The 13,183-nt window shown below is 42.2% G+C and overlaps 1 protein-coding gene across 1 annotated transcript in view; it reads left to right on the plus strand.

The window, feature by feature from the left end:
• The first annotated feature begins 805 nt into the window (after positions 1-805).
• Positions 806-13,183, plus strand: part of setmar (SET domain and mariner transposase fusion gene) — a 20,237-nt gene continuing 7,859 nt past the window's right edge. The window contains exon 1 of the mRNA XM_043708553.1: positions 806-1,120. Coding sequence (XP_043564488.1) covers positions 992-1,120 — 129 coding nt within the window. The 5' untranslated portion in view covers positions 806-991. The remainder of the gene's footprint in view (positions 1,121-13,183) is intronic.

The raw sequence follows: 13,183 nt of genomic DNA on the forward strand, positions 1-13,183 counted from the left end.
AATTCTCTGCTGCTCTGTCAGAGATTGTATTAACCTGCTGCAGAGATTGACCACCTTTCTGCTCTGTCATGAGTGTGGTGGATACTGCATACTCATTAAGAGTTTTCTCCAGTCTCTGGCCAATATATATCTGTCAGACAACATCTTTGATTCTAGTCATTATCATATTACAGTTTTTAAAAAATCACACAATACCAAGTTATAGTCCAACAGGTTTATTTGGAAGTACTCTGAAAGCTAGTACTTCCAAATAAGCTGTTGGACTATCACATGGTGTTGTATGATTTTTAACTTTGGCAAAAGTGGGTAGGCCAGATGCTGGGGATTAGAGTGGTGCTGGAAAAGCACAGCAGGTCAAGCAGCTTCCAAGGAGCAGAAAAATCGATGTTTCGGGCAAAAGTCCTTCATCAGGAATAGGAGATGAAGGGCTTTTTTTGCTTGAAACGTTGATTTTCCTGCTCCTCCGACGCTGCCTGACCTGCTGTGCTTTCCAGCATCACTCTCATCCTTTAACTTTGTCCACCTCAGTCCAATACCGACACCTCCACATCATATTACTGTTTGTGAGAGCTTGCTGCGTGCAAATTGGTTGTTTTGCTTACAATATCAAGACATGGGGTACCTTACAAAAGTTCCTAAATTTCAAAAATAGTATTTTAGAAAGGGCGTCCCATGGACGTGAAAAGACGAGACGAACTTTGTCTTTCCCACTCAAGTTCAGCCTGACGCTGTCCCTTTAATAGGAGGCTCCGCCCTTTTGTCTGATTGACATGCGTACCGAACATCCGATAGGAGGATAGGATGACTGACGCGCCAGGTTACCAATGGTTGTGCAGGGTGTAGCGGGTGGGGACAGGGTTTGAAGGGGATACATTGTAACCACTCTGTGTGGAAAATGGACACAGTGTATTCGCCAGCGGCCGAGATTCCCAGAGGAGAAGAGCAAGGAGCCCAAGCTGGAAATCACTAGCCCAGTGTGCCCACCTAGGCAATGACCGCTGCCAGTACCCAGGCCCCTCACTCAGGCCGTCTGCTGAGTTTTGATGTGTGCTGCGGCCTGGAGAACCTGCCAGTGTCAGTCCTGAATGAAGTGGACGACGACTGTTTGCCCCCCTTGCAGGTACAGCAGCGTTTAATTTACAGAACTACTGTAGCCCTCCACACATCAACAGAATTGTTAACTTGAGTTTTAACCTGGTGTAACCCCCGTGAGTGCAGAGGTCATGTTGCTTTGTGTGGTTGTAATGTGTGTCTCATCGACTGTGCAGTTGACCCCAATTCTAACCGAAGTGCCAATTAAAGTTTGCAAATGTTAGGATCTCTGCAAAGCCTACACTGCAAAGTCGAACACAGTCAGAAGAGAAGGTAACCTAACCGTGGTCACACTTAGACTGCAGTGTGAACACAGACCAGTTCTCTTTCCCGAGGGCTGGGAACAGTGTAAATGGGCCAGCAGTTAATCAAAACTGAAAATAGTTTAGGTATTCAGGAACATTCTGAGACTTGAACTTAATACCTAATCAACCTGTTCAGAGATGTCATGTTGTACCTCTGGAGCAGGTGGGTTATAAACCCAGGCCTTCTGAGTCAGGTAGCGACATTAATCAAAATCTTTGGTTTGATTTATTATTTTCACGTGTACCAAGTTACAGTAAAAGGTATTGTGTTCTATCCAGGTAAATCAAACCTTACATAAATACATCAAGGTAATATAATAGGATGCAGAATATAGTGTTATAGCTGCAGAGAAGGTGCAGCAAAAGATCACCTCTAATATATGAGGTCCATTCATTAATCTGATAACAACAGGGAAGAAGCTGTTCTTTAGTCTGTTGGTAGATGTTTTCAAACTTTTATATCTTCTGCCTAATGGAAGAGAGTGGAATGGTTTTTAACTGGGGTGGGAGGGGTCTTTGATTGTGTTGACTGTGTTTCCAAGAAAGCAGGAAGTAGAGGCAGAGCCAGTAGAGGGAAGGCTGTTTTTCATGATGGACTGGGCAATGTTCACAACTCTCATAACTTGTTGTGGCCTTGGGCAGCACAGTTACCATGCCAAGCTGTGATGAATCTGGATAGGATGCTTTCTATGGTGCTTCTGTTAGGTTCTTTTTCCGAGGTTTCACACACGAGATGCAATTCGCGCACACCACCTTCTGCAAACAGTTAAAGTTTATTAAAGCTTGTACAAGCTAAGTGACCCCCTTCACAGGCATGCAAAGTCAAGTCAAAAGAGGCCCCAAACGAAGGAAACCCATCCCCTTTATACAGGTCAGTTGGTAATGCTCGCAGGTACTGTGGCCACTACCCCCCCATAACTGCATGTTACCCAGGTACAGTGGTAGGATGAGATCATTCACTGAGATAATGTAAATGTAAATGCCCTAATCCCAGGGAATCATTATGCAAACAATTTCCTGATTCCTGATTTCGAAGACCATATAGGTGTAATATGTCCTAGCTTCGGAGGATGATCACACAAATTTGATTGGCTATGAAAGCATTTCTGAATGGAAGGGACTGAGTGAGAGTTTAATTTGATAATAGCAGTAGAATAGTAGTAAATGGCTGCCCACGTGAAGTGTGGATTACAATGGATACTCACCCATGTTCCTGCATGCTGTCTGTGAGACAGAATGTCATCTTCCCCATCCCCACCCCACTTCCAGAATGTTCAGCTTCTTGGAGAAAGACAGTGTAGTTTAACCCTCTAACATTAAATTAATGTCCAGAGACAGAGAATTTAACATTGACCCTGATTAATTTTTATCGATGTGTTATTGTGGACATGCCAAATTTCCTTAGCCTTCTGAGGAAGTAGAGGTGTTGGTGTGTTTACTCTACTGTAGCGTTCACGTGAATGGACCACGACAGATCGTTGGTGATAGTACTCCAAGGAATTTGAAGCTCTCGACCATCTCCACCTCAGCACCACTAACTTTCTCAGTATTTCACAAATTTAGAATTTTACTTTCCAAATAAGAAATGATTTATGTATTGTAGTACCTCACATTTAAAATTAATTTGACAATTAGACATGGCTATTCTGTAAGTTTATTAATAGTGTGACCTAGATGTTACCTGGTTGACATCATACTGCTCAAAGTATATTAGATATCGTTACAGAAGCTGTTACAGGAAATTGTTGAATTGCAGGCTTTATGCCCTCAAACTTGCGTCAAGTGGACCTTTGAACCAAAGGATCCCCGATATAACCTGGTGTGCCTGCAAACAATAGGTTCTTGATTGTCAAGGGAATCAAGGGTTACGGGGAGAAAGCAGGAGAATGGGGTTGAGAAACTTATTAACCATGATTGAATGGTGGAGCAGACTTGATGGGCTGAATGGCCTGATTTCTGCTCCTATGTCTTATGGTCTAAACATACTCTGTTTAAAAATAAGTACAAATGGAGTAAGTATGTGGAAAAACATCTTTGGTTCAATTTGTTCACACCGAGAATGGCATAATCATTTGTGGCAGCATGGTGGCTCTGTGGCTAGCCTCACAGTGCCTCAGACTTCAGTTCGATTCCACCCTCGAGCAACTGTGAGGGGTTTGCATATCCTTCCTGTGTCTGTAAGAATTTCCACTGGGTGCTCTGGTTTCCTCCCACAATCCACAGGTGTGTAGGTTAGAACGCCTATGCTAAATTGTCTCCAGGGTTATGCAGGGTAAGTGGATTAGCCATGGGAAATGCAGGGTTACAGGGATGAGGTGGGTCTGTGTGGGATGCTCTTCAGAGGGTGGGTGTAGACTCAATGGGTCAAATGGCTCGCTTCCATGCTGTGTAGGGATTCTATCATTGTACAGTAAAAGGCTTGGAAAATATTGGGAGTTAGCTTGGAATAAATTCAAGAATCCTTTTTTGTGTAGCATGCTGTCTTTATTCAAGTCTGATACTGTCTGCCATTGCATCAATCCAGTTGAACCTGTTTTGCCCCAGAGCATAGAATCATAGAATCCCTACAATGTGGAAACAGGCCATTTGGCCCAACAAGTTCACACCGACCCTCCGAAGAGTAACCCACCCAGACCCATTCCCGTGAATAATGCACCTAACCTACACATCCCTGAATACTATGGGCAATTTAGCATGGCCAAATCACCTAACCTGCGCATCTGTGTACTGTGGGATGAAACCGGAGCACCTGGAGGAAACCCACACAGACACTGGGAGAATGTGCAAACTCCACACAGACAGTCACCTGAGGCTGGAATCAAACAGGGTCCCTGGTGCTGTGAGGCAAGAGTAGTAACCACTGAGCCACTGATCTCTACAGCTTCAGTGAGAGAAACAGATGCATGAGTGGGAGGGCAATTCTTGTGGCCCAACTATCTATCTGGATTTCAGTAAGGCCTTTGAAAAGATTTCCTGTGGTTGGCTACGCTGGAAGGTTAGATTGCATGGAATCCAGAGGGAGCTGGCAAATTGGATACACAGTTGGCTTCATGGTAGGAAGCTGAGGGTAGTGACTATTGGAGTGCCCATTGCTGTTTGTTGCCTATATCAATTATTTGGATGAGAATGTACAAGGCATGATTAGTACGTTTGCTGATGACACTAGAATAGGCAGTATCGTGGACAGTGAGGAAGGTTATCAGAAATTGCAGCAGGACCCTGATCAGCTGGGAAGTAAGCTGAAAAATGGCGAATGAAGTTTAATTATAGATAAATGTGAGCTCTTGCACTTTGGAAAGTCAAATCAAGGTAGGAGTTTCGTGGTGAATAATAGGGCCTTAAGGAGTGGAGTGGAACAGAGGGACACTGAAGTTTAGGTGCACGGTTCTCCAAAGCATAGGAGACTGAGGGGCAACCTCATAAAGTTGTATAAGGTCATGAGAGGCAATGGATAGGGTGAATGTACTCAGTCTTTTTCCCAGGGTTGGGGAATCGAGGTCTAGAGAGCTTCAGTTTATGTTAGAGGGGAAAGAATCAAAGGGAATCAGAGGGGCAAATATTTTCCACAGAGGGTGGTGAGCATAAGGAATGAGCTGCCAGCAGAAGTGGTTGACGTGGCTACATTGACCACATTTAAAAGGCATTTGGACAAATACAAGGATAGGAAAGGATTATACGGATATGGGCCAAGTGCAGGGAAGTGGGGTTAGTGTGGATGGACATTTTGGTTGGCACGGACCAGTCTGGGCCTAAGGGCCTGTCTCTGTGCTGTAGGACTCTATGACTCCATTACATCATTACCCCTTATTGCACAGAAGACAGTGCTTTTCTTTGCCTTGTCTTGAATTGTTCCAGTCATCCATCAGGTGAAAGCTCAGCCTGTTTGTCCTTCAATCACCAAATTTTTTTTTAACTTTCTCTCAAGTTTTAACTTGCAGGATATGAGCATTTCTTTCATAGAAAGATACTCAATGCTGAATGATAGCTGCTCATGATTTCATGCTCCAGCCTTGTCTAACTTTGCTCCAAATAATAATGTGGTCATATGATAAGTGTGCACAGGTTTGGGTAACCCAGAGTTGCCAGTCCAGAACTTTGGCTTACCACGGGTAGGTTGTCAGCTTACTATCCTATTACCCACCATGAGCAAGCTGGACACGAAGAATTCTTAACATGGAGGTCAGTGTGGGTATTTAATAGCTTCCTCTGACTACTGGCTGTGAAGAGGTTCTGTGTTGGCCACCATGCAACAGAATCTCAGTGCCTGATCCATGGGCACCAGCCACGTGTATCTCTCCTCCACGGAGATTCATATCTGATAGTATTCTCATGTCAACTCTCGCTTACTAACCCATTCGCTTAATAAGTTGAAGTCTGCATTGCAGGATGCTCCAGAAACTAGCATTGAAAAATTGCTGCAAGGATACTTTGTGTGCAGGTACAGAGATCCAGCTCATGAATTTGACTATTTTGGATCTCTGGGCTGCCTCACTTGCTAAGTGTTCATTCACTTAGCTCTTATCTGAATGCTCACAGCATCCTTACCTTGTCAAGATACCTTGTTATGACAGTAGGAATGTAGTGAAACTTCTAACCAAATACTCTATTGATTTGGACACCTGCAGGTTATTAAAAGCTGAGAAAATTTAAGCTCTTAGTTTTGCGAGAAGACTGTTCATGTTGTCTTTTGTGCAAGAAGGCTCTACAGTTCACAGAACAGAAACTGGGGGAAATCAGTTTAAATGGGGCGTAAAGACTTGATGTGGAGGGTTAATTTCTTCAAATTTGATTTTCTATAGCAGATATAGATAGATGTGTCTGCCTTAAGATCTTTATAACTTACTGTCTATCCATATATAGCTTGTTGTCTTTACATATTTCTTCTTTTTCATCATCATCTTCTGTTCAGTGAAGAAATCCTGTAGCGTCCTTGGTTTCAGTATTTCAGTGACTGACCACCAAGTTAACTATAATAAAATATAACTATGATCTGTCAAGCTAGATTTCATTTTGCGATCTGACTTGGTATCATATGGGATTGTAACAAAAGAGTGGAGTGTTCATGTGGGGGTACAATGTTAGCAGAGATAGCAGGTGAGACTGAGGGGTCTGCCATATAAGACAACATTCTGAAGTTGAGCCACTACACCGCAAGGAGGCAAATGAAATGTCAGATTTTAATCTTTATTCTTTTGTTAGGTCTGGGCATTGCTGGCAAGGCCACCATTCATTGCCCTTGATCTGATTAAGTGGGTTTTTCAGGGGGAGTTAATTGTCAATGACAATGCTGTCTGTCTGGAGTCACATGTAGGTCAGGGAGGTTGGCAGATTTCTATTTCTAAAGGATGGCAATGAATGAGGTGGATTTTTATGATAATTTCATGGGATTAGCATTATATTCCCAAGTTTCTTTATACAGTTCAAATTCCGTCGTAGGCCTCTGGATTATGAGTCCAATTGCATTATTGTCTCCCCATTATCATAGGTCAATGGAACGTTGACATTTAGCACAAAGTAAATGGATTATAAAAGCAGAAGTTATGAAGGTATGGGTGTACTGTATCTTTTAAGAGAGTTAAAAGCTAGCAAAAACTACCTGACAACACCAAGTGTTCTGAAAAAAGAAATAATGTAACATTTGGTTGAACAACTCGATTAGCTGGTTGCTTGGAGACAAAAATAAATTCAAATTCGGCCAATCAGTTTAAATTATACCCCAAAATACCCACCTTCCGTTAAGTTTGAATTGAGTTTATTGACTACCTTTTAAAAGCCAATGACACAATCTTATGCTTTTGGGGGGGGGGGGGTGTAATAAGACTGGGGAAAATTGAAAAGTTGAGAGGAGAACTGCCAAGCTACCAACATGTAAAGACTGCCTGGAAAAGATGACAGGAGTACAGAGGAGAACCAAAAGCTGCCTGGTTTTGAGATAAGAAGTGTTGTTTTGTAAATCTTAATTGGGTGTTTATTGGACTAGTATTATAGAAGGGAAGGTAAAAGATAGGTTGGAGGAAGGAGTTGTAAATAGTTGTTAATTAATTAATTCTCTGTTATGCTTTAAGAAATAAAGTTAATTTTTACTTCAACTAGTTCTTGGCTTATTGAATTTTCACAGGGTACTGCATGGGATAAATCTTTTCTGTGTTGCTGCTTTAAACTAAGCAGGAAGGTTTACCCCATGTCGTAACACAGAAGTTATACAACAATTGTATTGATATAAGTGGATCCACTGCATCTGGAGTACCACTTTGGTCTGCTTATGTCAGAAAGGATATAATAGTATTAGAATCAGTTCAGAGAGGTTACGTTTGCCTGTTTCCTGGGATGGTGGAGGGATTACCTTATCAGGAATGGTTGGACAGATTGGGCCTGTATCCACTGGAGTTTTTGAAGAATGAGACTGTAGACCAGAAAGTGGAGTTGAGGCTTCAGTCACATCACACATGATTGTATCCTTACTAAATGAGGGAGCAGACTTGAGGTCGAATTACTTACTCCTGCTCATAATTTGTATATTTTAAGGAACCAGTGAGTTGTTGGTGAGCAGGACTTTGTATGGTACAGGGTGTGAGTGACGGAGTTCTGGATGAAATGGAGATTTTATTGGTTGTGCTTTGGAAGCCAGCACGGTGATTACAGGGTGCAGACAAGATGGTGGAAGCTTGCACCAGAAGTCAGGTTGAGTTAGGGATGCTTCTGTCAACAATTGTCCTAGTGACAGGTCAGATGAGGGATTTGGAAAGGCAGGCAGGCTAGAGAAGGTGCACAGTTCCAGGCTGAGCTTTCACTATCATCAGACTAAGGGACTGAATTGAAGGATAGGCATGGAGGATGGTGTGGCTAGTCCTTTTGGAGAGGGTGAGGAAGGACTGAAAGGATTTGAATTGGGAGAGGTGGGCATGAGGTTCGATGGTGATGAGATGCTCCAAAACATTGGTAAAGCAGTAACTGGAGTAATTAAAAGGAAATTTTAAGGATTACAGCATGTTTGTTTTGATCCTAATTTGTAGAGGGGCTCTTAGCAAAGATGAGTTGTGCAATGTTGGTGCAATACAGATTTCAGCCACACGATGGTGCAAAATCTCATACACTGAAGTGTCAATAACAAGCTAATAATGACATTGGGTTCCCAGAGTTTTTGAGCTGTTGACAAATTAACACGTGCCCTCTACAGAAGCAGGGAATGCGAAGCTGATGTTAACTATGATGTAGTCAATGAATGGCTTGTTGGAACATATCGTAGATCAAGCTTACCCTGGCAGCCTGCCAACTGCTGAGTTTATGTTGCTTGGGTGCAGGCTGCAGGTTGACAGAAGATGGAAAACTGTGGTTAACATTTACCTGGTGGGGATGGGGACTGGATGGAGGAGGGGGAGGGGAAGTGGCAAAACAGTCTTTTTAAAAAAAAACTAAGCTGAGCTTCATTTGATCCTGCCGCACTAGTTACCTGATGAAGGTGCAGCACTCTGAAAGCTAGTACTTCCAAATAAATCTGTTGACTATAACCTGGTGTTGTGTGATTTTTAACTTTGTCCACCCCAGTCCAACACCGGCACCCCCACTTCATTTAGTAAGGAAGAGGAAAAAAAATTAAGAGACAACTTTGACATCAATTAAAACTTTGTTTTATTTAGAATACATCTGGGTTATTCTGAGCAACGTAACTCCTAGTGACTGTACAGAAAGATACATGTCAAAGACCCGAAACAGCTTTAGGCTCATTGATTGAAAAATAATGAAAGTAGAACAGCAGGTGGTGCTGCACTGCAAAAAAACTGCTTGGAAGCACTCACATCTCACATCTCCTGGGTCATCCCATAGGGATTCAAAACAATAAATTAATTTGAAGTACAGTCAGTCTTAAGTAAGCAAATGTGACATATATTTGGCTCACAGCACAAACAGCAAGGAGCTAGAGGATTACTTGACTGTTTTGTTGGTGCATGGCATTTTTGTAAACCAGACCTTTTAATATTGGCTGAATGAACGAATGGGTTACAGATCCAGCCCCCCCCTCCCTCCCATCTGAAGGACTGTACCTGCTACACAAGGTTCCTCAACCCTGCTGGAACCTCCTAAAAGAGCTCTTGCAAGCACCACTGCTGGCTTTGCAGAAAAACCGTTAAGGGAGCAGGAAAATCTAAAGGGGAGGTCTGATGGGATGAAAGTGCAGAAGAGACATCAGAGGTTAAAGGTTGGATAAGCAAGTGTCCAGGCATATACTGTTCTACTCAGAGCTTTACATCAATACACACATCACGAAACTCCCAACATATTGATCACTCACTCCCCTAATTTATAAACTCGCTTCTCACCCAACAATCCCTTACGTTAAATATAATTAATACGTGTTCTCCGGTTCCAGTTGGCCTTAAGCATACTTTGCCAGGCCCTACTAGCTGAAGACATGAAATAACACAAGATTTCATGAAACAAAAGCCAAAGGGAGTGATACTGAGTTAAGTGAAAATACAAAATTGAGGTTGTTTTACATATACTGTCCATGCTGCAGCTGTACAAAACTCTGGTGCGGCTACACTTAGAGTGTTGCGTATGGTTCTGGTCACCGCACTTTTGGAAGGATGTAGAACCTTAGAAAGGGTTCTAAGGAGATTTACTAATGTTGCCTGGTGTGGAGGAAAGGCTGAGGAACTTGAGGCTGTTTTCTTCAGAGAGAAGAAGGTTGAGAGGTGACTTAATCGAGATAATCAGAGGATTAAATAGGTTGGACAGTGATGGCCTTTTCCCTGGGATTGTGATGGCTGGCATGAGGGGACATAGCTTTAAATTGAGGGGTTATAGATATAGGACAGATGTCAATGGTAATTTCTATACACAGAGTAGTAGGGATGCAGAGTGCCCTGCCTGCAACAGTAGTAGACTTGCCAACTTTAAGGGCATATAAATGGTCATTGGATAAACATATGGATGAAAATGGAATAGTGTAGGTTGGATGGGCTTCAGATTGGTTCCACAGGTCGGCACAACATCGAGGGCTGAAGGGCCTGTACTGCGAAGTTATGTTCTATGTTCTATGTCCCTGAAAAAGCATAACTTGCAGGACTATGGGAAGAGAGCAGGAGAATGGGACGGACTATTTGTAAGAAACAGGAATAAGCCCCTGAAACCTGCCCTGCTATTCAACAAGACCCCAACTGTTCTGTCACATCAGCTCAGCACAGCTGTCAATTCCCTGATATTTCAAAACTCTGCCTACCTGCTCCTCCAATACTTTATCTAGACTTCGCAACTCTCTGAGCTAGAGAATTCCAGATAATCACTGTATTGTTGGGGGTGGGGGCGAGACAATCCTTTGCATTTCAGTTTTACATGAATGTCCCTTTGTCCCAGAGTTTGAGACCCCCACACCAACTCCACACCAGCGAAAACATGCTTATCAACATCTATCATGTCCGAGCCCCTCTTAGCAGGTATACCAGACTCAAAACATTAACTCAATTTCTCTCCATTGTACTGCCAGATCTACTGAGTTTCTCTGGCATTCTTCAGATGTTTCAATCATTCTTCTAAACTGTAAGGAATAAAGGCTTAACCTGTTCAGCCGTTTTTGATAATCAACCCCTTCAAAGCCCCGTGAATCTCTTTTTAACAGCCTCCAATGTACACTTTCTTTAAAATATAGGGAACCAAAACTGTATACAGTACTCCCAGCTATAACCTTACCAATATCCTATACTTTGTACTTTGATGGAAAACTCTAAGCCCCTAGCAATAACAGTCCAAAATTCCATTTGCTTTCTTAATTACGTGTTGCATCTACATGCTAACTTTGTGTTTCATGCAGCTAGACACGTTTGTGCTGCACTTCTTCGGAGTATTTTTTTTCATTTAAATAATAGCCTGCTTTCTGATTCTTCCTCCCAAAGAGCATGACCTCACCCATTCCTACATTAAACTCCATCTGCCAAGTTTTTGCCCACTCACTCAATGTATCCATATCCCCTTGCAGATTCCTTTTGCCTTCATCACAGCATGCTGTCGCACTACCTTTGTGGTGCCAGCAAATTTGGTACATTTCACTCTGCCCCCTCCTTCAAGTTGATAATTTAGGATTGATCCTTGTGGCACTCCATTATTCTGGAAGAGACCCATGAATCCTGGCTGTCTGTTCTGTGTGTTAACCGATCTTCAGTCCAGGCTAATACATGCAATGTCGTAAGTTCCTATCAGTTAGATTTTCAAAGAACCAGCACAGGAGGATGGACCAAATGGCCTCCTGTGCTGTAATGTCTTTAATGTCTGAAGAGCTTTAGTTTCTGTGTCCTGAATTTCTTGTGGACTCAGTGGATTTTGATGCTAATTGATCGTTCCTTCTGGCAACTTGTAGGTCATATCATAGATGATATCTGAAGGCACAAACCACACTTACATTAGCAATGACGTAGCACTTCAAGTACAGCATCTAAACTGTCAATCGACCACTCATAGCATCCTGTTGGATCCAGACAGCAGCATTAGTCATGTTAACTTATATGACCACAGGGCATGGAGCTGGCTGCTTGAGGACAGAATAACACAGAGACTTTAATCCCTAAAAGAAAATAACAATCGGATAATGCAAGTGGAGGTGTAAAATATCAAAAAGCATTTACTAATAATAAAAGAATTGTGGAAAACAGAAAATTAAATGTGGAAATTATGAGAAGCTTGAATAGTGAGTCGAAGGAGTGAAATGAACTAATGCTGGCTTCAGTTCATTGACACTGAATTGCATTTTTCTTCCAAGAACTGTGACAGGAGAAGTCTTCCGTTCCAGGTCAGCTCGAGTGTGAAGATTTTTGTGTTCTCGCTTTCTCAGCCAAATGCTTCATCTATCACAAAGCAGCTTGCAGCAACTGTTAAACTTAGGCATGCAACAGAAACAAGACTTGTAATTGTAAACCATCCTTCATGAAGCCAGGACATTCCAAAGTGTTTTATAATCAAGGAAGTACTTTTGGTATGGTGTAGGAAGCATGTTAGCATGCAACAAGATCTCACAAACAGCGATGTAATAGCAGATCTGATCATCTGTTCGAGTTGAGGCACAGATATTGGTCAGGACACTATATCAATGCTATTGGAAACTCTTAGGACGCCCTACCTAATAACCCCACATGGACATACTGCAGACAGACTGGACACATGAACGTTCAGACTGGCATTAATACCTCACTAAATAATCATTTAAACATTCACCATCAACAAAATAATTCATTCCTGTTTTTTGTGGTTAACTGCTGAATCCAATGTATTTTTATGTCACCAATCACATAATTCTTTGATTATTTAATGCTGCTCTATAGGACAAAAGTAGAGTACTTAGTGATAGTTTGAGGAATCTGGTTTCCCAATTTGATTGCACTTAATAGTCCCCAGCAGTGAGTTTTCTTTTGAGCCTATTTGCTATCTTCTATCATCCTTGTTATAACTCTAAAAGAACGGTAAGAATCCAGCACTTTAGATACATTTTGAAATTCTGGATTCATGCATAACTTTCAAAAGGGAATTAAATATACACATGCTACAGAAATGTTTGTTGGGGAAAAAGTGAGAATGTAGGACTAACTGGATAACTCCTTCAAAGATCTGGCACACACATGACTGGTTGATTGTCCTCCTTCTGTTCTGTATAATTCTACGTCTGTCACTCTAGGGCAGAATAATCCCAGGCCCTGAATGATGTGGACTGTGGGAAGTAAAGCAAGGTAAAAACAATGACTGCAGATGCTGGAAACCAGATTCTGGATTAGTGGTGCTGGAAGAGCACAGCAGTTCAGGCA

This window comes from Chiloscyllium plagiosum, chromosome 18 (genome assembly GCF_004010195.1).
Source record: "Chiloscyllium plagiosum isolate BGI_BamShark_2017 chromosome 18, ASM401019v2, whole genome shotgun sequence".
NCBI lineage: Eukaryota > Metazoa > Chordata > Chondrichthyes > Orectolobiformes > Hemiscylliidae > Chiloscyllium > Chiloscyllium plagiosum.